At 40.3% G+C, this 26,469-nt stretch overlaps 1 protein-coding gene across 3 annotated transcripts in view; it reads left to right on the forward strand.

Annotated features, from left to right (window-relative positions):
- GUCY1A1 (guanylate cyclase 1 soluble subunit alpha 1) overlaps window positions 1–26,469 on the forward strand; it is a 63,632-nt gene that overhangs the window by 11,925 nt on the left and 25,238 nt on the right. For all 3 annotated transcript variants that reach the window (XM_057728407.1, XM_057728409.1, XM_057728408.1), the window contains exon 2: window positions 21,656–22,048. In XM_057728407.1, the coding sequence (XP_057584390.1) occupies window positions 21,791–22,048 (258 nt within the window). In that variant the 5' untranslated portion in view covers window positions 21,656–21,790. The remainder of the gene's footprint in view (window positions 1–21,655; window positions 22,049–26,469) is intronic.

Consider the following 26,469-nt stretch of genomic DNA (forward strand, 5'->3'; position numbering starts at 1 on the left):
TGTCCTTCAAGGATGCAGATACAGAGAATGGACTGGAGAACTCGAGGTATGGGAGGGGGCGGGGGGTGAAGGGGAAACTGAGACAAAGTGAGAGAGTAGCACAGACATATATATACTACCAACTGTAAAATAGTCAGTGGGAAGTTGTTGTATAACAAAGGGAGCCCAACTCGAGGATGGAAGATGCCTTAGAGGACTGGGGCGGGGAGGGTGGGGGGGACTCGAGGGGGGGGGAGTCAAGGAAGGGAGGGAATACGGGGATATGTGTATAAAAACAGATGATTGAGCCTGGTGTACCCCCCCAAAATAAATAAATAAATAAATAAAAAAGAAAAAAAAAGAAATAATTATAAAAAAAAAAATCTGTCCTTATGTAGAAGAAAAATATAAGTACATTCTCCCTTACATTAGAAAAAATATTGAATTCTAAAATAATACCTGTTAAAGTGAAAACTTAAAATTTAGAAAAGTTAATATAACTTAATATCACTGCAAAACAAAACCCTAAAGTGTAGTTACTTCTTATGCTTACATGTAGGTGTAAGAAGAACTTGGAAATTGCAGAATAATGATTTATTGGACAATAATGAGGTTACGGAAGTAAGAGCAAGTATAGCCAATGATAGATAGGAAGAGTACAGTAGAAGTTCTGAGAACAAACTGAGTTAATCCCTGAAAATACACATTCATACCTTAAACCTACCACCCTAGAAGAGTCTACACAGGAATGAAATGCATTAGCTGCAGAATGATGACATTGAAGATGTCATGTAACTTCTGGAACGCTGCACTGTGTACTTGAGAGAGAATAAGAGCGGAAAGGACACATGGTATCCGAGTGCTGTTATGAAAGCAGTTCTGACCTTGCACTTCCTATGAGAGGCTCTCAGGGCACCCCAGAGTGGGAACTTGGCACACTTGGACAACTACTGCTTTGTTAACCAAACCTTGAACAAAGTAGCATCAAGGGGCTAGAATAATGTAAACCTAATTTCAGGTAATAAAAGTCAACATTCATTAAGTACATACTATATTCCAAGCATTGTTAAAACCGAATTACCTTTCTTGAACCCTTGGGGAAGTGTTCTACCCTTGTCATTTAATTTAAGATGAGGAAACAAAGTCAGGAGTAGAAAAGTAACTTGCCTAAATGTCATACATTGAATTAGTGGTGGAACCAGTCTTTTGAGCCAGGCAGGGTCCATTTTCTAAAAACTATGCTTTTTAATAGTCAGATTAGACTCTATGGCATAATGAGCTTTAGAGTTAGGTTTTGATGGTCTATGAACTTCCAAATAAAATACATAAAACAAGAAAAAATTAATACATTTAATACAAATAATAGAAATTCAGTTCAATTAAAATAAAGTATCTTTAAATTCTCCACCAGTCTAAAGTTGCTATGACTCTAATGTTTAGGACACTTCTTATTTTTTTACATTAAGTCTTGAAGAATATTTTGTTGGACTTATAAACTAAGGTAAAGAGGATTTTTTTCTTCTTTCAGCCCATACATTTTTTTTTTTTTTTTTTGCATTGCCTGCTAGTCTCCATTGTTTTGGCGAAAAGTAAGTAAAAATCATATCATTTACTCCCTCTTTATTTTTTTCACCTTTGGATGTTTTTTAAAAGTTTTCTTTTTATCTTTGAATTTCAGAGGTTTTTTAACATTATGCTAGGTGTAGTTTTCTTTGTATTTAACATGTGTGGGGTTTAATGAGCTTCTTGGATCTATTTGATGCTATCATCACATATGGAATATTCCCAGCCATTATTCCTTCAAATATTTTTCTGCTTCCGTTTCCTCTCCTTTTTTCCCCTGGACTCTAAACACATATCTGCTAGACCTTTGGATATTGTTCTACAGATTTCAGATACTTTTTCTGTTTTATCACTCTTTATTCTCTTTGTGTTTTCGTTGGGGTTATTTCTGTTAAATTGACTTGATCGTCACTGATTCTTTCCTGTGATGGTAAATGGAATTCTTTATTTCTGTTGCTGTGATTTTTCATTTTTAGCATTTCCAATTGTTTCTTTTCCTTTACCTTCTGTTTCTTAATGGAAATTCCCTATTTATGCCTGCTATTCAGCTATGCCACTGGCTTCTGTAATACATTTATCATGAGTGTTTTAAAGTTCCTTTCTGATAACAGCATCTGGGCCATTTCTCGGCCTCTTTCTATTGACTCTTTTCTCTTGACCATGGGTCACTGTTTTCTTCCTCTTCTCATGTCATCTGTCAGGTGTGTGTGTCATATACCACATACACATATTAGGCTGTTCGTGTGGAGAACTGGTTCATCTTAGCTGTGGGGTCCTCAGTGATCTAATCTCTGCTCCAGCAGCTAAAAGTCTGATAAGTGTTCAACCAACCACTCTTGACCCCAGCCTGTGAGAGATTCTGCCACCTTCCACCACTTCATCTGGGATGAAAATAGCCCAGGCCTCATCTCTCCCATGGCTTTTTATGTTTTTTGGGGGGCGGGAATGTAGTTCATTTAGGTTTCTTTTAGTCCTCCACTGAGGTTTTTTTTTTAACGATTTGGCTAAGGTATGACACGTAACAATAAACTTCAAATACAAAAAACATACAATTGGATAAGGTTTGACTGATGTATACACCTATGAAGCCGCCACCACAATCAAGATAAAAATCACTTCCATCACCCCTAAATGATTTCCAGTCAGCACCCCCTCCTCAATCCCCAGGCAAATCATTGGTCTACTGTTTGTGTGTCCAGGTCTGCTCGCAGTGTCTAGATTTTATACAAAGTAATATTACATTGTGGACTTGTGTGTGTGCAGTCCTGTCACTCAGATAATGATCATGAGACTTATCTTCATTGTTGCGTGTATCTGCTGGATAATAGTCCTTTGCGTGTATGGCTATACGAAATCTTATTCATTCATTTGCGTGATCGAAGACATTTCAGTTGTTTCCAGTTTTTGATTATTACAAGTAAATCTGTTTCATGAATGTCTGTGTTCAAGTCTTTGTATAAATATGTATTTACCTTTCTCATGAGTAAATACCTAGAAATGGAATAGCTGGGTGGTATGATAGGATGTGTTCAACATTTGAAGAAACCACCAAAATGCTTTCCAAAGTGGTGGTTCCTTTTTACTTTCCTACCAGCAGTTTATGAAAAATTCCAGTTATTCCCCAACAGCATCAAGTCTTGGCATGGTCAGACTTCTAAATTTTAGACATCCTAATGGGCTTTTGTCTCATGACCAATGTTATTGAACATAAAGAGATGTTTATTGGCTAGTATTAGGCTTTGGTGAGGTCATGAGGGTGGGCGTGTTACTGAGTCCAAGCTGGTACTGCTCGCCCCACGACAGGACAATAAATTGAGAGATGGGATGTTGGGACAAGGAATAGTGACTTTTTTCAGAAAGCCAGCAGACGGAGAAGATGATGGACTCATGTCCCAAAGAACCATCTTGCTTAGGTTTGGATGTTAGTTTCTTTTATAGAACAAAGAGGGGAGGCGAGGAGGTAAAGTACCATAAAAAAGGTAATAAGTTGTTGAAAATATTTCCTGGTTCCACCCAGACTCTGGAGGGGATGTGTTCATGTCTTCCTCCTGCAGCCTTTCACAGGTGGGCCTGACCAGGGTGTTTCCTGTGAGCTAAACAAAGGTATCTTAAGGCTCAGGCATAGGAGGCAGGGTTCCCAGAGATGGGCCATTATGTATACTTTAAGCTATAGGCAACATCCCTTTAGTGATTAACTTCTAGCAAAATGCAATAGAATACAAAGGTGAAAGCAAAAGAAGCAGCTCTGATGTGGAGTCAGATTTATTCTTCCCTGTTACAGGAACTCAGGATGGAATTAAGTGCCCTTTTAAGAAGAGACACCTGAGAACTATCACATGTCTCTTCCTCACTCTCTCTCTCTCTCTGTCTCCCTCTATCTCTGTCTCTGTCTCTTTCTCTCTCTCTCTCCCCGCACCACCACGTGAGGGTACTGTGACAAGGCAAGCATCTGCAAGCCACAAAGCCAGCTTTCACCAAAACTCGTCTGTGCTAACACCCTGACATTGGATTTCCAGCCGCCAGAACCTGAGAAAACGTGTTCATATTGTTTCGGCTGCCCAGTTGCCCAGTCTATGGTGTTGTGTTACGGCAGCCCTGGCTGACCACCACACCCCCCCGACCCTGTTCAGTCTCTAACAAACACCTCTTTTTGAACATGTGTCCTCTTCTTTTTCATTCTCAGCATATTTTTCTGATTTCTGCTTCTCCATCTGAGTCATAACATCCTTGTTCAATTCTTAAATATGAACATTCCCCAGAGTCATCCATTTGGCCATCTTTTCTCTCTTTTGCAGCTCTTTGACATTGACCAGTTTGAATTAAAGTCCTGATTTGAATGGCTTCCTCTAAGTGGAGAACCACAAATTCATACCTCTAATCTGTTTTATGCTCCTTAATTAAAATTTTCAATTTTCAGATGCATCTCTACCCAGATGTCCCACTAAGAGTTCAAGATCCATATGTACAAAACACAGTTGACCATCCTTTTTGTCAGACTGGCTTCTGCTGCCTCTTTGTGTTAAGGGCACATCATCCTTCCAGACAGAACCTGAGTCATCCTGCTCCTCAGACCCAGTCAGTTGCCACTGATGCCAACTTTAATTTTGTAGTATCTCTAGCACCATCCTTTCCTGCCCTTCCCACAGTTTCCTGCATCCCCCTCTACCCCGTTCACCTCACAGCCCTTCCTCCTCCGTGGCATGCCTTTTTGCTAATGGCTTCACATCTAGTCTCTCATCATTTTCAAATGACCTTAGTGAACTTCATGCATTTCTATGTGTAGTGAGATTTTTCCCTTCCAAAAAAAGGTACACATTAAATAATACAATAATGAAAGTGATAAAATAGAAAAGGAAAATAATTGACAAAAATAATAAAGATGAATAGGACAGCTCATGCAAAATAATAAAATAGAAAAGGAAAAATATAGGAAAACTTTTTGAAAATTATTTCTTCTACAGTTGTGTGTCGCTTACATATGTGTATTTTCCCAGAAGGATCCAGGGAAAATAAAGGGAAAAGATTAAGTGAACCGTATAATAACTTAATATATCTGTATCCTATCTGGTACCAGCATATCTGTACCAGATGACTCCAAGCCGGTAGTCCTGTCTTTTAATTTCAGCATAAAATAACTTACTAGAAGCCTAAAGTTAGATAAATTGTGATCTGCATTGGCTAGTTAGATTAAAGCTGGAAACATATTTAACTTTCAATTAAGTGGCAAAGACAGGGTGATGAGTAAGTCAGGCTTTTTAGTAAATATGTTTAGGGAATTAAAAAAAGAACTAAAGATAGCTTCTTGAGAAAGTGCAAAAGGTGATGAGAAAATCATGAAAAAGAGCCTGGGGAAATGTTTCAGAAACTGTAGACAGCCAAAACAGTTTTATAGTGTGTATTCATATTGGTGTGAGATGAGATGAAGTGGAAGCCTCTGGACTAAAATGAAGCATGTATGGTAACTCTCAAATCATCAGGTGTGGAACTTGAACTCAAAGTACGAAGTGTGGAGTTTTTCTTGAAGCATCACAGCCATTCTGGGGGCTCCACGAACGGAGTGGGCTCCTCTGCCTTTCAGTTGAGGAGGTGACCAGAGTGTATGGAGTCATCGCTGGACTCCAGGTCAAATGGCCTCAGTTTCTGAGTGACCTCTGTCCCTGAGAGACCTCTGTCCCTCAGGAGCTTTGGGGTTTGGGCCAAGTCACAAGAATCTGGATTTCTATTCTGCCATCTGCAAGTGGGAAGGATTGCAGTAAATAACCTCGAAGGTCTCAAGTTCTGAACTTGTACCATGTAAATGCCTGTGTCCTTATGTAAACTTTTATGTAAAAGATACTGGAACGAAGGAGAAACATCGTTTGTGTTCACTGTGAACAGGAAAGTTGCTTCCGACTCTCCCTGTTTTCAGTTAGAGATGAGAAGCCATTAAAACGAGGTGGTTGTGGTCCTGGGTTTAATGGGAAAGAACTCTCAACAGGTCCTTTGGGGTGTTGATACACACCTGCAAATCCATGTCCAGAAGCCAAGTGTCATTTCTGGTAATGATTTCTTCTGAGCCAATCCTAGTGGAAAACTTCAGAAAGAATTGAATTTGTGTCAGAATTTGCTGTGTTTCTTTGGCTGGCCTGGTTCCAGCATAAGCTTCAAGGATTGTGTCTCACTATTAGTGACGGAAGACCATTTTCTGTGTCAAGAATGTGAAAGCACTGAACGGAAAACTCAAAAAGACCCCTGACTGCCCGGCAGCCTCTAACCAGTCAGTGGCCTGTGCCCCCGGGAGCTGCCAGAGAAAGTTCTCCGCCATGGTCTCCAGGACAGGAGCCTTGGGTGAACCACAGGAGAGGGAAGAGCTTACTCAAAATCTAACTCTCTTCTGTGTCAGTATGACTCTAATTCAGCTTTCTTTTTTTTCACCTTTGTTAGCCTTTCCCCTGGGGTTTTTAAAGAAAATTTCTCAGAAAAATATTCCTTTTCATAATTTATTCCTCTGCTTTACCATAAAGATCCTTTAAGTGTGTCAGAGACACCCACAGCCTTTCTAGTTGTCTTCTGATTCTACTTTGATTCCTAAGGCCAGAGAGGCTCAAAGTGAAACTTTGCGAAAGGGGGTCTCCTTAGAGTTCATGGGGGTCCCGAGAGGGCCCCTCGCACCTGTGTTTCTGGGCTGTCTTCATTCCATCAGTCCACAGGCCCTAGAGTCTGACCCTCCATTTTAGCAGATAAATTTCACCTTTGTTTTCCCAGATTGTGTTTACTGGTAGAAGAGTTTGAGTAACGATCACTGCAGTTTATGAAAGGCTCCCATTTTTCGAAGTCCCCCCAGAGCATTGGCTTTATAACCAGATTGGCCAGGGTTCACTTTCTGTTTCTGCCACTCACTAGCAACGACCAAGGACAAGTTCCTTAATCTGTGTTTTAGATTCTTCTTGTGTAAAATACACACACACACACACACACTCCCCATAGGATGGTTGTGAAGATTCAGTGAGATAATGTATATGATGTTTTATCAGATCAGCACACTGAATCTATAAAGGACACGGCCGTAAATATTTCAGGCTTTGCTGGCCTTGGGGTCTCTGTGCCACTGTTGTTCCAAAGCATCAGCTTTAGACCACACGTAAATGAATGAGCTTGTAAACGCTGAAACCCCCTGTTTTATCAGCACTTCACTTCCGACATCAAATGTGTGTGTTTCCTCCCCAGGAACTTCCCAACACCAGCTGGGTGTCCTACAATTTAATTCAGTTCTGAGACCATATACTTAGAGTAAGTATCAGATCCCACAGATTAAGGGGTCAGTCCCATAAGAGTGCCCCAACTTCAGATCCTAATCAGAAATTTATGCCACAACCAGCTATAGATGGAAGGTTTCCACGACCCTCTTGGGTTCCCTATTGTGCTAAAGGAGCTCACAGAATTCAGGAAAACAGCTTGCTCACTATATTACGCGTTTATTATAAAAGGGTAAATACAATTCAAGAGCAGCTGGATGGAAGAGACACATAGGGTAGGTGTGGGGAGGGACCTGGAGCTTCCCTGGGCTTTGGGTACATCATCCTCCCAGCACCTCCACGTGTTCCCCAGCCCAGGAGCCCCTGCGATTGGGGTTTTCTGCGGAGGCTTCATTATGTCATCACTATTGATGAAATCATTGGCCATTAGTGATTAACTCAACCTTCCATCGCTCCCTCTCCCCCTTGAGATCTTGGTAGGATGCAGAGTTCCAACCCTCTAATCCCAGGCTGCTCGCCTAGCAAGGAGGCCCCGTCCTAGGCTACCCAGGGGCCCCCAGTCACCCGCTACCTCATTCATGTACGAAAGACCATCATTCTGGAGATTCCAAGGGTTTGGGGTGCTGTGTGCCAGGAAACAGAAAAGGGCAAGAGTGGGCAGAGACCAAATATATGTTTCTTATTATGGTACAAGGTGGCTTTGTTCCAATGAAGCTGTATTTATGGACACTGAAATTTGAATTTCATATCGCGCTTATTTATTATCATGAGATATTCTTTTGGTTTTCCTTCATTTCATAATGTGAAGACCATTCTTAGCGCAAGAGCTGGACAAATCCAGGCAGCAGGCTGAATCTGATCCACAGGCCATGGTCTGCCAATGCCTTGAGTGTCTAGTGTCCTCCTCAGGGCTGGTTGAGCTGCATCTGACCATCCCCTTGGCGCATGCCGGCATCTCCTCCATCACTGAGGCATTTCTTCCTGGTTTTCTCTTTGTTGATCTCTGTGTGGCCAGGCCTACGCGTCTTGATTGATTTGTTCCTGGTGAGGTTGGAGAAGGTTTCCTCTCCAGCAAGTGCTTACAAGTCTTAAGTTTTTATGACTCTGTTAGTTTGTGGCCTTTTTTCTGAAGGATCTTGGGAAAAGTTCCAAGGGATGAATTAGAAGAATCAAGGGTCATTATTTGTGTCTTCTTGCATACACTTCCTTCCACATATAATGGGTTAGAGACCAGACAATTTGACTTTCTCCCACCATAGAGAGAATTCAGTGCTCATAAGGTCACCCTACCTTCCCATCAAGGATAAGCCACCTTGATGCCTGCTCATCGTTTAGAATGTTCAGTCAGATGCTCCACAGATGTAATCAATCCCAGAGTCTACTTTATTCTTTTCACAAACCCTAATTTAGTCAGATATTGGGTCACTTACCTTGATATCACAAGTATCTTAAAATTAACACTCCAATAAGTGTCTCACCTCTCTCTCCTCATCGCCTAAACCATTTTACAAAATAAGTGAACTTGGAGACCATCAGTACGAGGGTGAGTCAAAAATTATCCACACTCCAGTTATATTAAAACTTCTGTTGGCCGCACTGTCTTATAAGCATTTTCCGTTCAAGGCTGCTGTCTCCCCAGTCACTGCTGTGCAGATGTGAACATGCTACATCAGTTCATTTGTAATTGTAGTGTGAGCAAAAATAGATGCCCTACTTGTGATTTGCATGAAAGAAGAGCAGTGTGCAGTGATTTGTTTTTTGTGGTCTGAGGGTGTGCATGTCAGCACACTTCTGCCCACACTGTCCACACTCTGCAAAAACTTCGTTTTGAGGTGTTAAAGCATCCTCCCTATAGTCCTGATCTTGCTCCATCGGACTTTCACCTGTTTAGTCCCCTGAAAGCAGCCCTATGAGGACGAAGATTCACTTCTGTTGAAGAAGTGAAGACAGCAGTACATTCGTGGCTTGCAGTTCAGCCTAAAACATTTTTTAATGAGGAAACATGAAAGCTTGTTGACAGATGGATAAAGTGTATTGAAAAGCAAGGAGATTATGTTGAAAAATGATGTATTTGTCTTTTCTAAAAGTTAATTAAAATAAGTTATACAGCCAGAGTGCGGATAATTTTCAACTCACCCTTGTAGATAAAACAGTTAATACTGAATCACTTTTGAGAAGAACAGATAACTTATTAAAGTAGTGATAGGATATAAAATTTTTTTGTATAGCAAATACTAATCATTTGTCAATCTAGTGTTCTAGGAAAAGAAAATCAGATGCCATGGAATTTCTATTTTAGCATGGTTGTTATGAGTTTATTTTGTTTAAAAAATTTCCACATTGGGAATAATGTGTATTTATTGAAAATAATATCCACTCCAGTGACATAAGATTTGCTTGATTGATATAACAAGTTTGGTTTAATGAGTGGAAAAAGAGATTTAAAATCTAGCATAGTTCTTCCATGTTTATTCTAATATTTTATTAAAGAAATTTGGCACGCAACTTATTAGCTAATAGAATTACATAAGATGAAACCAAAATAGCATCTTAGTGTTCTGGGCTGTGCCGTAAACTCTATTATTTTGTAATTCAATGAAAGGAACCCTAACTATTGACATAAATACGACTTTCTTGGTATCCAGTAGTGCTCTTCAAATGGAGAATATTTTCTCTGCATATATTTGTGGGACACCAAGCACATTGTAAATCAGAGTTTCCTTGGCTTTGAAAAGTGTTGAGAAAAAGTGTCATAGGTTTAAGATATTACCTGTCTTTCTGAGAAGATAGGATACATTTATCAATCATTTATTTAGTGACCTTCTGTGAATGTGATTGTTCTGTGGAAGCCCTTTGCATATATTTTCTCTAATCCTTCTTATATCCCTGTTCTGTGCCATTTTACCTGTGAGGTAACAAGCTCAGCGACGTTGAGAAAACAGTTCAGTGTCACCCTACTGCTGAGAAGGCATTGTGATGGTTAACATTTATTCATCACGTACTGTGCTAGGTGCTTTCCGGAGTGCTTTATAAATATATCGATGTTTACCTTCACAACATATGGATGAAACAGTTGTTATTAGGATCCCTGTTTCCAGATGGAAAAAGCTGGGGTGAAGTTAGGCTAATAATTTGACTAAAGTAACAGAGCTGGTAAAGGGTAGAGGCAAGAGGTAAATGCATAGCCTCTGGTCCCAGAGCCTGACTCAGCTCCTCACACCTGGTCCCAGAGCCTGACTCAGCTCCTCACACCTGGTCCCAGAGCCTGACTCAGCTCCTCACACCTGGTCCCAGAGCCCGACTCATGTCTTCACACCTGGTCCCAGAGCCTGACTCAGCTCCTCACACCTGGTCCCACATCCTGACTCAGCTCCTCACACCTGGTCCCAGAGCCTGACTCAGCTGCTCACATGTGGTCCATTTTGAAAGTTTCATCAGAGTCATAACAAAATACCTAAGTCATAACATACCTAAGTCATAACAAAATCTGCAGAGTCTTAGAAAATGTGACTTTATTACCTCTTTTCCCCACATAGTTAAGTAGACTTTTCACCTTATTTGTAATTTTTTTTTTCCTGCACCACACAGCTTGTGGGATCTTAGTTTCCAAACCAGACATTGAACCTGCGCCTTGGGCAGTGAAAGTGCTGAGTTCTAACCACTGGACCACCAGGGAATTCCCACCTTACCTGTAAATTTAACTCAAACATTGTTGAGAATACAGGCATTTCTCATACAACATGGTATGTGTCCCTGAGAAAACTCTGTTGTAAAACTGTGCACTAAAAATAAAAGGATGTATGGGAAGAAGGTGTGTTGGGGTGAAACCAGTCAACATTTATGGGCACTAACAAAAGCTATAACAATCCCAAGGACAGGCTGAATTCTAATGAATCCTGCGCTACAGTAATTTTAGGACTGATTTAGGGGAAAAGAAGGTAGCTCCACTGGAAGGGACTACAGGAAAGTACGGAGCCTACAGAGTTATCTCCATAACAAGGAAGCAATAAAGGAAATTCTTTCACAAGTTTTTCCAAGACAGGGCGTGTGTTCCAACTGATGTGAGGGGACCTGCGGGGGGGGGGGTCATCTAATGTGACAGCTACTTTACACTGACATTATTCTCTTATTTATTCGTGAGTATGAGCCAAACCACATTACAAAAATACACAGTATTTATCTGCAAATAGATGACAACAAAATGGCTTTTTATAGGGTAAAATGGAATTACTTGTCTCCCTTAACCCTATTCATAATAATCACTATCTTTTCTGTAAGTATATTTTTAAATGACTCAGTCTTTGTAAGGATGTATTTGAGCAGTATAACTGATGGGGATTATAGGAATAGCTAGAGATTACTTCACGTATTTCAGGAACAAACTGTTGAAACGTTTTCCTCGTGACCTGCCATAGGTGGGAATGATATTTAATTTCAAGAGATACTAACTATAAGCATTCAGATTTCAATGATGATCATACTAGAGAGATTTAAAAGCACAATCCCAAAGGTTTTACTCCTTAATTCATTATAAAGCACCCTGTAAATAAAAATTTAGTCAAAAAAAATAATTCTTAAACTCTCCCTACTATATAGTAAACTAAGCTTTGCTACCACTTCAAAGTTGTCACTGAATTGCCCCCTAAATCCAATAAGAAAGGTACAGATCACACCTACCTTAACTTTCAGAAAGAATTAATGTAGGTGTTAAACATAATTTGTGTCCGGTACTGTAGCTTTGGTGAACAACAGTCTGGTACTAGTTGCTTCCAGGAGGGAACCCTGGTATTTGGGGTCCCTAGAGCTGAGGTTGCCATGCATGGCCTTTAGAGTTGACCTCTTTGTTCGGGAGGGTGATCAGTACGGGCTCTTAGTAACAAACATTTAAGAAAAGCAACCTCTACTCTTGCGGAGCACTGGAGACGCCTTGCATGAGAAGGTGAGTGCCCTGGCCTGGAATCTGAACTGCAGTCAGCTTGCCCACATCTGGGCTTTTGAGGAAGGAGGAGTTGCTTCCCCAGAGGAGGTTCAATAGGAGTGTTGAAGCATCCCAGCTCCCATGAGGGGTTATGTAATATTGAAAACCCCACATCTGGGTTTAATTATGACTGAATAACCAAAGTCTTGGGAACTGAACTGTGAACTATTTTGGTTGCCATCCCCGGGCCCTGGTCTCCCTAGGGCTGTGGTATCGAGAAGGTGTGTCAGGCTACCTTTTTGTCAGCCCCACGTCCCGCCAGGAGACAAAGCCTGTAGGTTCTCTCTCTGAAATGCTGCAGAGATCAATCCACTTTTTATCCTCAGGGTTACTCTGTAATCTAACCCAGGTAAGTCAGCTGTTCAACTCTGACCCATCCCTCACCCTGCATTTCAGATAATCTTTTAAAAATATAATCACATTCTCACTTCTTAGTCACCCAGCTGATTGCCTTTAGAAGAGAGTGGAGGCCTAGCAGTGTGAATTACACACCTCCCATCTGTAATGTCCTGACCTCCCCTGGATCTCCCTGACTGCTGGTTCCAGCTGGGCCAGGATTGGTTCTGTTCCTGGAACATGACTGGGTCTGTCCTGTACTCTCTGGGGCTCTCTTCACCCAGCTCGTGGGCACTGTTCAGCTCTGGTGTCTCTTCCTCCTGGGACTGGGTTTGCGTCCCTGGTGTCACTCCTGGAGTGCCGTGGGCCTCCCCTTATCATTCCACATGTGATACTTGGAACTGTCATGTCAGAAGTAGTTTTCCTAAAGGAACCCTCCTACAGCGTTGATGGGAGTGTAAATTGGTGCAACCACTATGGAGAACAGTCTGGAGGTTCCTTAAAAAATTAAAAATAGAGCTACCATATGACCCAGCAATCCCACTCCTGGGTGTATACCTGGAGAAACCCATGAATCAGAAAGATACCTGTTCACAGAAGCACTATTCACAATAACCCAGACATGGAAGCAACCTAAGTGTCCATCAAGAGATGAATGGATAAAGAAGATGCAGTATATACACAGTGGAATATCACCGAGCCATAAAAAAGAATGAAATAATGCCATTTGCAGCAACATAGATGCAACTAGAGATGATCATACCAAGTGAAGTAAGTCAGATAGAGAAATGCAAATACCATATGATATCGCTTGTATGTGGAATCTAAAATATGATACAAGTGAACTGCTTTACAAAGCAGATACAGATTCACAGAGGCAGAGAACAGACTAGTGTTTACCAAAGGGGAAAAGGAGTGGGGGAGAGATAAATTAGGAGTTAAAAAAAAAGAAAGAAAGAGTTTTCCTGCTGGACTGTAAGCTCCATGTGGCTCTGCCCTTGTGTCTGGAGGAGTGTCCCACATGTAGTCGGCCATCCATAAATGCTTGTTGAACAGAGTAAAAAGTGAACAAATAAAGGAATGAAGCGGGAAGCAATCCAGTGTCAAAGAACACCTGGGAGTGGAGGTCATGAAAAGCTGAAATGCCAGTGGCAGGGGAAAGTCAGGTGTGTTCAGAGCTTTAACTTTCAGGAGCTCATGGTTGAATTTTGCAGGGAGGTTTGGGTGACACAGTGGTAACAAAGCCAGGGCCTCGTGGATGCAGGAATAAATACTGCCTAAGGGGGTGAATGCAGCACAGGGGCCGTGACCAGAAGGAGAAGCAGAGATGACGGTGGAGCTGGGAGGAGCTGGGAGTAGGGGCATCATGGAGGAGCCCAGCCTTCGCCGGCCCTTTCCTCCACCCAGCGCTGCAGGGACCTTAGACGCTCTCACCAGCTTTGCTACTGCTTTGTCCTGCTTTCCTGACCTATCACAGGGCAAAGTTCTATAAATATTGCTTACTGCCAAGTGAAAAGAAACACATTTTAAAGGCCTGATTTTTGAACTTTTATTTTTGAACTTTTATTACTCCTCCAATAATTTTTCTTTTGGAGGAATGAAAACATTTGGTTTTCTGAACATGAAGCTCTCTTCTTGACATTTGGTTATGAACACGGTTGCTAAAGTTTGAGCTGGGGTGTGCACACTTTATCCTTAGCAAGGCAGTTTGTTTTGCAGTTCTCTCTTCTTTCAGCTACTCTTCAAAATCTCGACTTTGGAATTTAATCTTAAAACACTTATATTTCTGGAAGCATGGCTGGGCTCTAGGTCTGACATATGACCTGCTGTTGTAAATCTGGCTTTTTGTGTTAGAGAGTATGTATGGGGTATTTTCCTCAGTTTTTTTTTTTTTTTTTCCACATGTGGAAAACAAGAGTTTTGTCCTTAATTCTCTCCTAGAGGTTAATGACGGAGGGTCCTATTACCTGCACAGCAGTGCACCCTCTTTTTTTTTTAATTTTTATTGAAGTATAGTTGTTTTAAAATGTGTTAGTTTCAGGTGTACAGCACAGTGAATCAGTTATACACATACATGTACATCCACTCTTTTTGCATCCTGGTTATTAATATGAAGGCAATAGGTGGGTCTTTATTCTCAGCCTAGTGGAGTTAATCACTTACCAGTAAAGGGAGAGCGCAGTCAGTAGATTTGGAGGCCGTTTAATCATCAACCTCGGGGATGGCAAATACCTCTCCAAGTTTCTGAGAATATCTCTCCCACCACCTGCCAAGGCCTGGTCACCAAATTTATCACTTTAGTTCATTTGTGTTTTCCTTCCCACGTCACTGCCATTTCTACACCCAGCTCTGTACGGGATTCAGGAACTGACCCAATCATTTCTGAAGTCGCTGCTAATGTTACACATAAAAATCATCATTCACTCCGTTGAAGAATATAGTCTGTCTTCCTGGCAAACGCAAGACAAACACGGGTTTCCAAGGTATCGGCACTGGGTGCATCTGTTCGTAGTGTAATCTCATCAGCTGAACAGACGAAGGATGCTAATGAGTTTGTTGATACATGTGTGATTTAATGAGACTAAACACTTAACCGATCTTGAAGTAAGCACAACTTGTTTCCTGTTGCTGTTTTTACTTTAATAATAATAATAATAATAATAATAATAATAATAAAAAGCATGTTAGGCACTTTGGCTGGAAGTGAGAGCACTGTGCCATCTTGGAGAAGACAGAATTTCCAGGAATGTTGACCGGTCAGTTGTATCCTGTGCTAGTGAGGTTGAAGAGAAGATGAGGATAAAATATTGGATTTGGGGACAGGGGTTGCAATCCAATTTAAATGAGAAGATTAAGCATAATGGAAGGAGTTTCATAAACAACATTATGTCAAACTCCTTGGTCCAATAGTGAAATTATAATATGTACCAGAATAACTAATTTTAGGAAGAAATTCCAGACCTGCATCAGCTTCAACCTATAATCTTCTATTTTTTTTAAATAAATGTATGTATGTATTTATTTATTTATTTATTGGCTGCGTTGGGTCTTCGTTGCTGCACACGGGCTTTGTCTAATTGCAGCGAGCGAGGGCTACACTTCATTGTGGTGCGCGGACTCACTGCTATGGCTTCTCTTGTTGTGGAGAATGGGCTCTAGGCAAGTGGGCTTCAGTAGTTGCGGCATGTGGGCTCAGTTGTTGTTGCTCATGGGCTCTAGAGCAAAGGCTCAGTATTTGTGGCACACAGGCTTAGTTGCTCCACGGCATGTGAGATCTTCCTGAAGCAGGGATCGAACCCGTGTCCCCTGCACTGGCAGGTGAATTCTTAACCACTGCGCCACCTAGGAAGTCCCTAATCTTTTATTTTTTATGACCTTCTTTTTTTTTGAGTGCTCTCTTTTCTAGTTATTGTGTTACATTTTTATGTAACTGAAACCATGGCATTCAATTAATACAGTTCTTCCTAAAAATTTATATAAAATAATGGTATTATAATTTTTATGAATGAATATTTAATATTATCTACTGTACTCTCCTTTACTACTTTCAAGTTGTGCAGAACTGTGTCCTTAGAGACTCTGTTTCGGGGGTGGGGTGGGTAGAAGAGGTGAGGAAGTAACTCTATAGTCAAAATTGTATTTGGATTAAAATGCTTCAGTTAATTTGCTCAGCTTTTTGCAAACAGCAGTCAGCAAACTATGGCCTGTGGGCCCAGCTTGCAACCTGTTTTTATGGGAACACGCCCACACCCAGCCCTCAGTGTATTGGCCTCGTGCCACCGTGGCAGAGTTCAGCCATTGACTGCAAAGCTGAAGTGACTGACTCTGGTCCTTTACAGGAAGGTTTGCTGACCCCTGATCTACACTATATATGAGGACAGGAATTAGTAAACAGTAACAGTTGTGTGGAGATACATTAATGACTGAGAAACAGATACCTGTAGCATTGAATCTTAAAGAATCCTGGTGGAGAGCCTTAGATCTGTAGGTCTTTCAGAATCCAAGTACTGTTCCTCCATCACCAGATTACCTTTGGGCTGCCCAGTAGCCCACTGAGAGAGACAGTACCCTCTTCTTGGCTGGCAGAATATGGTTTCTGCTCCTAAATGCGGAGGGTCTTCTGTTGTACCTTCCTGAAGATTTGTAAATTACAGTGTGAGCACAGATTTGGGGTTCCACTTTAAGAAACAGAAAATCACTTCTGTGTGGAATCTTCAAAAATGATACAAATGAACTTAATTACAAAACAGAAATAGACTCAAAGACATAGAAAAACAAGTTTATGGTTACCAAAGGGGAAAGGACTGGGGGTGTGGAAAGGGGATAAATTAGGAGTTTGGGATTAACAGATACACACCACTGTATTTAAAATAGGTAATCAACAAGGACCTACTGTATGGCACAGGGAACTCTACTCAATATCTGTAATGACCTACATGGGAAAAGAATCTGAAAAAGAATAGATATATGTATATGTATAACTGAATCACTGTGATGGGCACCTGAAACTAACACAGCATTGTAAATCAACTACACTCCAATATAAAATAAAAATAAAAATAAATAAAAAGAAACAGAGAGTCCCAGCAGCTGCTTCTGGCCAGTCAGCATCCCTCAACTTCCCTGAACCTGCTAACCAAGCAACACCCCAGGTGTTGTCAGATGTGAGTTTAGCTTCCTTATTTGTCCCAGTTTAGAAAATGAATAGTCCATTGTTCTAAGCTTATTAGGAATTTATCTGTGAGAAATTATAAGCTAATGCTTATATGCGTTAAGAACATATTAAGGGCATTGAGGTGTATAGAATAGAAACAAATAATTATATGTTCCTTTACACTTTCTAATATAAACTTATAAACCATATCTTCAGGATCAACGAATCCTGGGAATTCCGTGGAGGTCCAGTGGTTAGGACTTGACACTTTCACTGCTGGGAACCCTGGTTCAGTCCCTGGTTGAGGAACTAAGATCTCGCATGCCATGCAGTGCAGCAAAAAAACAAAACAAAACCACAAATAAACAAAACAAAATAAACAAGATAAACTAATCCTAGGGTATAAACTAAGCTTGATTATTTAGAAACTAGTCTCACTTGGTAAAATATGAGTTTGGGTTCATCAAAACACATTGGCTGTGGAGTCAGATGGACCTACATTTGAACCCCAGTTCTGGCACTTTCTAGCATTTCACAGGAAAGAACATGACCTAAACTTTGAGCCCCTAGCCCATTGGGGATAATAATCCCAATTCCCAATGGTAGCTGTGAGCCTTAAATGTAAATACAAATTCCCAGCACTGGCCGGGTACTTAGTGGCAGTAGGTAACTGTGGGTTCTTTTTCACTCTTTTTTGTACTTTTTGATTTTCCAAGTATGGTAATAGCTGGTGGACCCAGTTAATCCAGATCATATTGTTGATAAGGTGAATTTACAACCAGTTCCACCGAAAAGTACCTAATGAGACGTGGGCTGTGAATTGTATGGAGACTCAATCACAACATCAACAAAAACAAAAGCACAAAACTACAATGAGGTATCACCTCACACTGGTTAGATTGGACATCATCTTGCTTATAGTTTCCTTTGCTGTGCAGAAGCTTATGAAGTTTCATTAGGTCCCACTTGTTTATTTTTGTTTTTATTTCCATCACTCTAGGGGGTGGATCAAAAAAGATCTTGCTGTGATTTACATCAAAGAGTGTTCTTCCTACGTTTTCCTCTAGGAGTTTTATAGTATCTGGCCTTACATTTAGGTCTTTAATCCATTTTGAGTTTATTTTTGTGTATGGTGTTAAGGAGTGTTCTAATTTCATTCTTTTACATGTAGCTGTCCAGTTTTCCCAGCACCACTTATTGAAGAGGCTGCCGTTTCTCCATTGTATAGCCTTGCCTCCTTTGTCATAGATTAGTTGACCATAGTTTATCTCTGGGCTTTCTATCCTGTTCTATTGATCTATATTTCTGTTTTTGTGCCAGTACTATACTGTCTTGATCACTGTAGCCTTGTAGTATAGCCTGAAGTCAGGAAGCCTGATGCCACCAAATCCATCTTTCCTTCTCAAGATTGCTTTGGCTATTCGGGGTCTTTTGCATTTCCATACAAATCGTAAAATTTCTTGCTCTAGTTCTGTGAAAAATGCCATTGGTAATTTGATAGGGATTGCATTTAATCTGTAAACTGCTTTGGGTGGTATAGTCATTTTCACAATGTTGATTCTTCCAATCCAAGAACATGGTATGTCCCTCCATCTGTTTGTGTCGTCTTTGAGTTCTTTCATGAGTGTCTTATAGTTTTCTGAGTACAGGTCTTTTACCTCCTTGGTTAGGTTTATTCCTAGGTATTTTATTCTTTTTGTTGCAATGGTGAATGGGATTGTTTCCTTAATTTCTCTTTCTGATCTTTCATTGTTGGTGTATAGAAATGCAAGAGATCTCTGTGTGTTAATTTTGTATCCTGCAACTCTACCAAATTCATTGATTAGCTCAAGTACTTTTCTGGTGGCATCTTTAGGATTTTCTATGTATAGTATCATGTCCTTTGTGAACAGTGACAGTTTTACTTCTTCTTTTCCGATTTGGATTCCTTTTTATTTCTTTTTCTTCTCTGATTGCTGTGGCAAGGACTTCCAAAACTATGTTGAATAGTAGTGGCGAGAGTGGACATCCTTGTCTTGTTCCTGATCTTAGAGGGAATGCTTTCAGTTTTTCACCACTGAGAATGATATTGGCTGTGGGTTTGTCATATATGGCCTTTATTATGTTGAGGTAGGTTTCCTCTGTACCCACCTTCTGGAGAGTTTTTATCATAAATGGGTGTTGGATTTTGTCAAAAGCTTTCTCTGCATCTATTAAGATAATCATGTGATTTTTATCCTTCAGTTTGTTAATATGGTGTATCACATTGATTGATTTGCATATATTGAAGAATCCTTGCATTCCAGGGATAAACCCCACTTGATCATGGTGTATGATTCTTTTAATGTGTTGGTGGATTCTATTGGCTAGTATTCTGTTGAGGATTTTTGCATCTAAATTCCTCAGTGATATTGGTCTGTAATTTTCTTTTTTTGTGGTATCTTTGTCTGGTTTTGGTATCAGGGTGATGGTGGCCTCATAAAATGAGTTTGGGAGTGTTCTTTCCTCTGCAATTTTTTGGAAGAGCTTGAGAAGGATGGGTGTTAGCTTGTCTCTAAATGCTTGATATAATTCACCTGTGAATCCATCTGGTTCTGGACTTTTGTTTGTTGGGAGATTTTTAATCACAGTTTCAATTTCATTACTTGTGATTGGTTTGTTCATATTTTCTATTTCTTCCTGATTCAGTCTTGTAAGGTTATACCTTTCTAAGAATCTTTCCATTTCATCCAGGTTGTCCATTTTATTGGCATATAGTTGCTTGTAGTAGTCTCTTATGGTGCTTTTTATTTCTGTGGTGTCTGTTGTAACTTCTCCTGTTTCATTTCTAATGTTATTGATTTGAGTCCTCTCCCTCTTTTTCTTGATGTCTTGCTAGAAGTTTATCAATTTTATTTATCTTCTCAAAGAACCAGCTTTTAGTTTTATTGATTTTTGCTATTGTTTTCTTTGTTTCTATTTCATTTATTTCTGCTCTGATCTTTGTGATTTCTCTCTGTCTACTAACTTTGGGTTTTGTGTGCTCTTCTTTCTCTAGTTTCTTTAGGTGTAAGGTTAGATTGTTGATTTGGGATTTTTCTTGTTTCTTGAGGTAGGATTGTATTGCTATAAGCTTCCCTCTTAGAACTGTCTTTGCTGCATCCCATAGGTTTTGGATCTTTGTGTTTTCATTGTCATTTGCTTCTATGTATTTTTTGATTTCCTCTTTGATTTCTTCAGTGATCTCTTGGTTATTTAGTAGCGTATTGTTTAGCCTCCATGTGTTTGTGTTTTTTACAGTTTTTTTCCGGTAGTTGATTTCTAATCTCATAGCGTTGTGGTTGGATAAGATGCTTGATATGATTTCAATTTTCTTGAATTTACCAAGGCTTGATTTATGACCCAAAATGTGATCTATCCTGGAGAATGTCCCATGTGCACTTGAGAAGAATGTGTAATCTGCTGTTTTTGGATGTTATGTCCTATAGATATCTATTAAATCAAGCTGATTTATTTTGTCATTTAAAGCTTCTGTTTCCTTATTAATTTTCTGTGTGGATGATCTTTCCATTGGTGTAAGTGGTGTACACTTTAAATATATGCAGTTTATTGTATGTCAATTATATCTGAATAAAAGTTCTTAAAAATAAAATGAAATAAATTATAACATTTAAAAGTATTAACAAAAAAAGAGTAGGAGGGAAAAATTGGCCAGAAGGGCTGTGTGCATGACTTTACGAACCCCTGGGAAGAGAGGCCCTCTTGGTTTACTCTAGTGTCTTCTGGATTTGGATACAGAGACCCCTGCAAATCCAAGGGCATGGTCTTGGGAATCAGGAGTTCTTCAAAGAAATATTATTTGTTTTTCATTTTGGTGACATTTTAAAATTATTTTACAATTTATATAGACAAGTATCTTCTTTTGCAGTAATCATTAATTTTTTTAAATGATTAATTTTTTCAGTTAATTTTTTTCATGTAAAAGTCAATGTTTCAGATCTAATAACATATAATTGGGGATCATTATGTATATATTTTTTTCTTTAGGTATGTTTAGGAGACATTAGTCATGCTATTCTGAGTTTTCAGGGAAGATAGCACAATGAGAATGTAGTAGTACCAGCAGTGATATGACATAGATTGAGACTCAGCTTCTGTCATAAAACCATAGTGTTCTGCTCTTGTGGAATCAAACCAGACCAGATGGGCTATAAAAATGGGAATCACTAGTTTGTGCTGAAGACATTTTGGAGAAAATTATATTCCATTTGAAAAATATTAAAATATTAAATGCACACATTTTACTAGTGTACTAGAATGCACACATGTTAAATAAAGATCTTTACCAAATATTCCATTCATTTTATAATTGACATTTACAACACATTTTTTTTACCTTGAAAATGGCATGGGTCTTTGCTTTTTTACACTTGTCTTTTTCTGTTTCCATAGGAATCCAGAGTCACTCCTCTTTCTGTTCTGACTTTCGGCTGCCCCTGGATGCCCCAGTCACCAGTGTCCCTGATCCTGTAGTGGCTTCTGTGTGTCCATCCGCGTAAGGGAAACAGCTGCCAGGAGAGGATCACCATGTTCTGCGCGAAGCTGAAAGACCTGCAGATCACGGGGGACTGCCCCTTCTCCCTGCTGGCCCCGGGGCAGGGCCCCAAAGAGCCCACGGGGGAGGCTGAAGGGGGCAGGCCCACAGCTCCCCCCGGGCGGCAGGGCCTCTGTGCTGGGGTCCCTGGGAAGAACCCGCCCGGACGGCTTCCACAGAGAAAGACCAGCCGCAGCCGCGTGTACCTGCACACCTTGGCAGAGAGTATTTGCAAACTGATTTTCCCAGAGGTGAGTGTCTGGCCTTTCAAAATTTTAGTGATATTTTGAAAATGGTAAAAGAATGTTTTCCTAAGGAAAATGTGAACACTTGCTTTTTCACTTTCAAGGCTACAGTAGATGTAGACTATTTTCTGGAAACATTCAAAAAACATTTTTTAAAGCAATCATTTTTGTAAATTGTGTTGAATCTTGTGCCCTTTTCCAGAGCATTCTGCTCTCTGATGAGCTTTATGACTTTGAGCCACTGCTTCGCCCTCTTGGCCTCAGCATCCTTACCTGAAAATGGAAATGCTCACAGTCCCTGCTCCCTATAGTCTGTATGGACATTAGGTGACATAATCCACAGCTCTTGCCACCCACGAGGACCCATTAGTTACTGATGGATGGCAAGCTATGTTTTATGGATTCATTAGCTATATTTTTAGAACTAAATTCCTGGGAGAATAACTTATTCTCTGCTGGGTTTTCCTTGTCTGATTCCCAAGAGCATCATCTGACCCCTGCCTATTTGCTGAGGTGGGAGGACCCCCCCACCTCGTCCTGCTGGCTCTGAGTCTGAAGTCTCCCCTCACCCCAGGCCTGACCTGCTTCCTTGACTCAGGATCACGGGCCCTGCCCTTACCAACACCCACCTGTCCTCAGCTTGGTTCGTCTTAATGTAGCTCTGTGGGCTGCACAGCCTAATGCCATTTTGAGATCTGGAGCACAGCCCTTAAGGGAATTCTGGAAAGACAGATGCTGTATGGTCTCACTTATATGCGAAATCTTAAAAAAAAAAAAAAAAAAAAAACTGATAGAAAAAGAGGTCATACGTGTGGTCCCCAGAGGCAGAGGGAGAGAGGGGGGAATTGGAGGAAGGTGTCCAAAGTGGTTGGAAGGTACAGACTTGCAGTTCTGAGATGAAGGTGTACTAGGGTGTAACGTACAGCACGATCACTGGACTCAACACTGCTGTGTGATTCTTAGGAAAGTTGTTAGGTAAATCCTGTGAGTTCTCATCACATGGAGAAAATTTTTCTTGAAGATGGATGTTAGCTGAATCTGTAGTGGAAATCATTTCACCCTATAGTAAATCAAGCCGTCATGCTGTACCCTGTAAACTTAACAGTAATATATGTCAATTATTCCTCAATAAAAGTAGGAAGAAAAGGGGAAAAAAGGCACTCTGGCGATAGAGCATAGACCTAATCAGGTTAAACATCTTTGGAGTGGACGGGGCATGTGAACAGCTCGCTTGCCCCATGGGGCTAAAGACAAGAGCTACTGAAAGTCTTCATGGTGTGTCCTCCTCCCTCTGTCATTGTTCACAGTTTTACATAAATTCACATAAACTAGGAGTTTGGGCATCGATGTAATCAGACGCCAGCTCTCATCATCCACTGATCATTTTTAATTGACTCCACACCAGCCCTGTGCCTTGTGTGAAGCACTGAAGAACCACAGACTGCTGGCTTTAGGAGTGGAAGGAACTTCAGAGGTAACCTTGTTTCAATCCCAGGAAGGACTAGAGAGGTTAAATGACCTGAGCAAAATCACACAGTTTTCAAAGGATAAAGCAATTACTGCTGTCAACAATATTGGCTTGAGTGACAAAGAAGAGACTTGAATTGAAGCTTGAAGGATGGATAAATTGGAATTAGCAGGAAGTTGAGGGAACTTATGTCAAATATAATATAAGCACAGTAGTACTTTGGTTAGTGGCCATTGAGATGGAAATATTTAATTATTCTCTCCCTGCTCCAGTCACCAGCCAGCCAGCTTTGGCTGGGATGAGGGACATAGTCCTTCTCAGACAGGTGGCCGGTATCACAGTCAGGGAAGAGGCTGGTACTCTCATTTCCAAGGGCAGAACGGGATGTGCAGGGATGAACAGATGGTGAGGATGGGTGGCTGGAGAGCTTCCATGCTTTCCCTGGGCCCTGTCATTACCGTGTTGGCTTCATTATTCTATTTGATAAATTTTGAGTTCCTACAATAGAATTCGTGCTCATGTTGGACTCTCTTTTAAAAACATTCTGAATAGCAAATATATATATTCCTGTTTTCCTTTTCTTTATTTAGAATAATCAGTGTTGTTTGTTTGTGAGCTCACAGGAATAATCATCAAGATTTGACTACACTGTCATGTCGCAGGGAAGGCGAGGCTGTAGGACTTCCAGGAGGCAGGAGGCGTACCCGTGACATCAAGGACCAGGACTCTTTTCCCATACCCTGGGCCATTTTCATTAAAACAGTAAATGTCCCAGGGCCGGATATATTTGGGTGGTGTAGTAACCAACCTAGATTACTTCATCAACTGTCCAAACATCTATGTGTCTTTGATTAAATAGGGCTTAAAAAAAAAACTGATTCAAGTGGACAGATTTAATGCTTAGCCTACTGCTCAATTTCAGTTCTATCAGAAACCCCCAAAAAGAGACTCCAAATAGTATTTGATGGCATCCTCGTTCTTGATAATCAGATTTAACTCCCCAGTTATGTTTCATGGAGGGCGGGGAGAAGTGCTACAATTCACCATCCTTAGCAGATTTAAAGTGAGAGAAGGCTTTCCAGAGTCATAGAATTGTAGGGTACAAAGGCCTTATTGCTTATATAATGCAGACTTTTCATTTGCTTGAAGAAATAAAAGTTAGGCCACTTGCTTCAAGCACAAGATAACTAAGGAGATGGAATGTTCTCTGCACCCTGTTCATAATCTCTTGCTCTTTCTGTTACATTGTTAGATGTTTTTTCATGCATATCCCCCCCGTTAATCCTGTAAGCTCCTCAGGCAGAGTGTCTTTAAAGAAATTGCAATATGGTCTTAGCCGTAGTTACAGCAAATCAGAACCCATTTCCTGAATTGAATCAATTGAATCAGATATTCTTATATAAAGGATATTATCCCAAATCAAAGACTTTGTGAGATTGAGTGTCTGAGGGGACTCCTGAAGTCTCTAAATGTGTTGCAAAATATTGGGTTACAAGCAGAAAAAAAAAGAAGCAGTATTACAATATCTTTATGAATTGAAATATCCTTGGTCTAGAAAATCATTAAAAACTGCAGAAAACACCCCATGCCAGCTCCTGCCATACTTGAAAACTTTCAATGAGTTTTCATTGCTCTAACATAAAAGTAAACTTTCTTAATATACCCTCCAGGCAAAAAAAAAAAAAAAAAAAAAAAAAAAAAAAAAACCTGTAGAAAAGTTAAAAATCAACTGAAATAGCAACTTATCCATAAACCAGACCAATGAAATTCCATTCAGTGTTCCCAGCAAGATTGCATCAAACAGCAGTTGTACCTGAAGTATTAATATGTGAGTATCCTCTAGGGCTATCCTGCAGTGGTTGATTCCGTGTCACGAGGCCTGAGGTCTCAGGAAAGTTGAGTCCTGCTCATGGCTTTCTTGTGAACTGCATCATCTCAGGGTCTAGGCTCAGGTTGTATTATAGAAGCCTTTGTGCCAAGGTAGGAAACTGTATACCAGCAGCGTTTACCAATGCATGTTTCATCTGAAAAACTTGTGGGTTTTGTTTTGTCGTGTTTTGAATTTATAACAATTTTCCAGACGTGCAATGGTGGTGATGGAAGTAGACACAAAAGCCTGTTAAGTCATAATATCACTAACATATGCTACTAAAGCTTGGCTAGGACTTCAGGACTTTTTTCCTTAGAAAAACAAATTCTTTTTTTTTTAATTTTATTGGAGTATATTTGATTTACAATGTTGTGTTCGTTTCAGGTGTTACAGCATAGTGATCGTTATACATGTGCATATATCCACTCTTTTTTAGATTCTTTTTCCATATAGGTCATTACAGACCATTGAGTAGAGTTCCCTGTGCTGTACAGTAGGTCCTAAGTTCTGATTCAACATGGAAAGTCAGGAAGACATCCGCTCCACAAAGCCCAGCAATGAGAGAGGGGCCATTTCTCCTTTCTTACAGTGGCAGAAAATATGCTAGAGGGAAAGGCCTAGAAAAAGAAGTTCCTGATGGCAGTGGTAAGGAAATGAAAGACCAGGAGGAATACAGACTAACAAGGATAAAAGCATGTACCTGGTGGTTTAACTGAAAGGTCAAGAGGAGGAGAGAGAATGGTGGTGTCTCCACTAGCCCTCGGGGTGAGAAAGGAAAAAGCCTTCAGTGGCAGAATTGGATGGATTCTTTTCTCACTGCTCATCCAAAGTTCCTGGTCAGAGCAGCAATTCATATATAAATAAATGTAATCAAATTATTTTAAGTTGGAAACAATCTAAATGTATTTTTGAACCAGCTGAAAGAGTAACACATCTGTACTGGATTATATCGCTTCACAGTTAGAAATGTTATAGATCAAGCCTTCAAGACTGAATAGCTGACAGGGGTAGGTAATGTTCGTTCGTTCTTTCTTTCTTTCTTTCTTTCTTTCTTTCTTTCATTCCATCAGTATGTAGTGAGCATCTCCT

This window comes from Hippopotamus amphibius, chromosome 3, assembly GCF_030028045.1.
Source record: "Hippopotamus amphibius kiboko isolate mHipAmp2 chromosome 3, mHipAmp2.hap2, whole genome shotgun sequence".
In the NCBI taxonomy this organism is placed as follows: Eukaryota; Metazoa; Chordata; class Mammalia; order Artiodactyla; family Hippopotamidae; genus Hippopotamus; species Hippopotamus amphibius.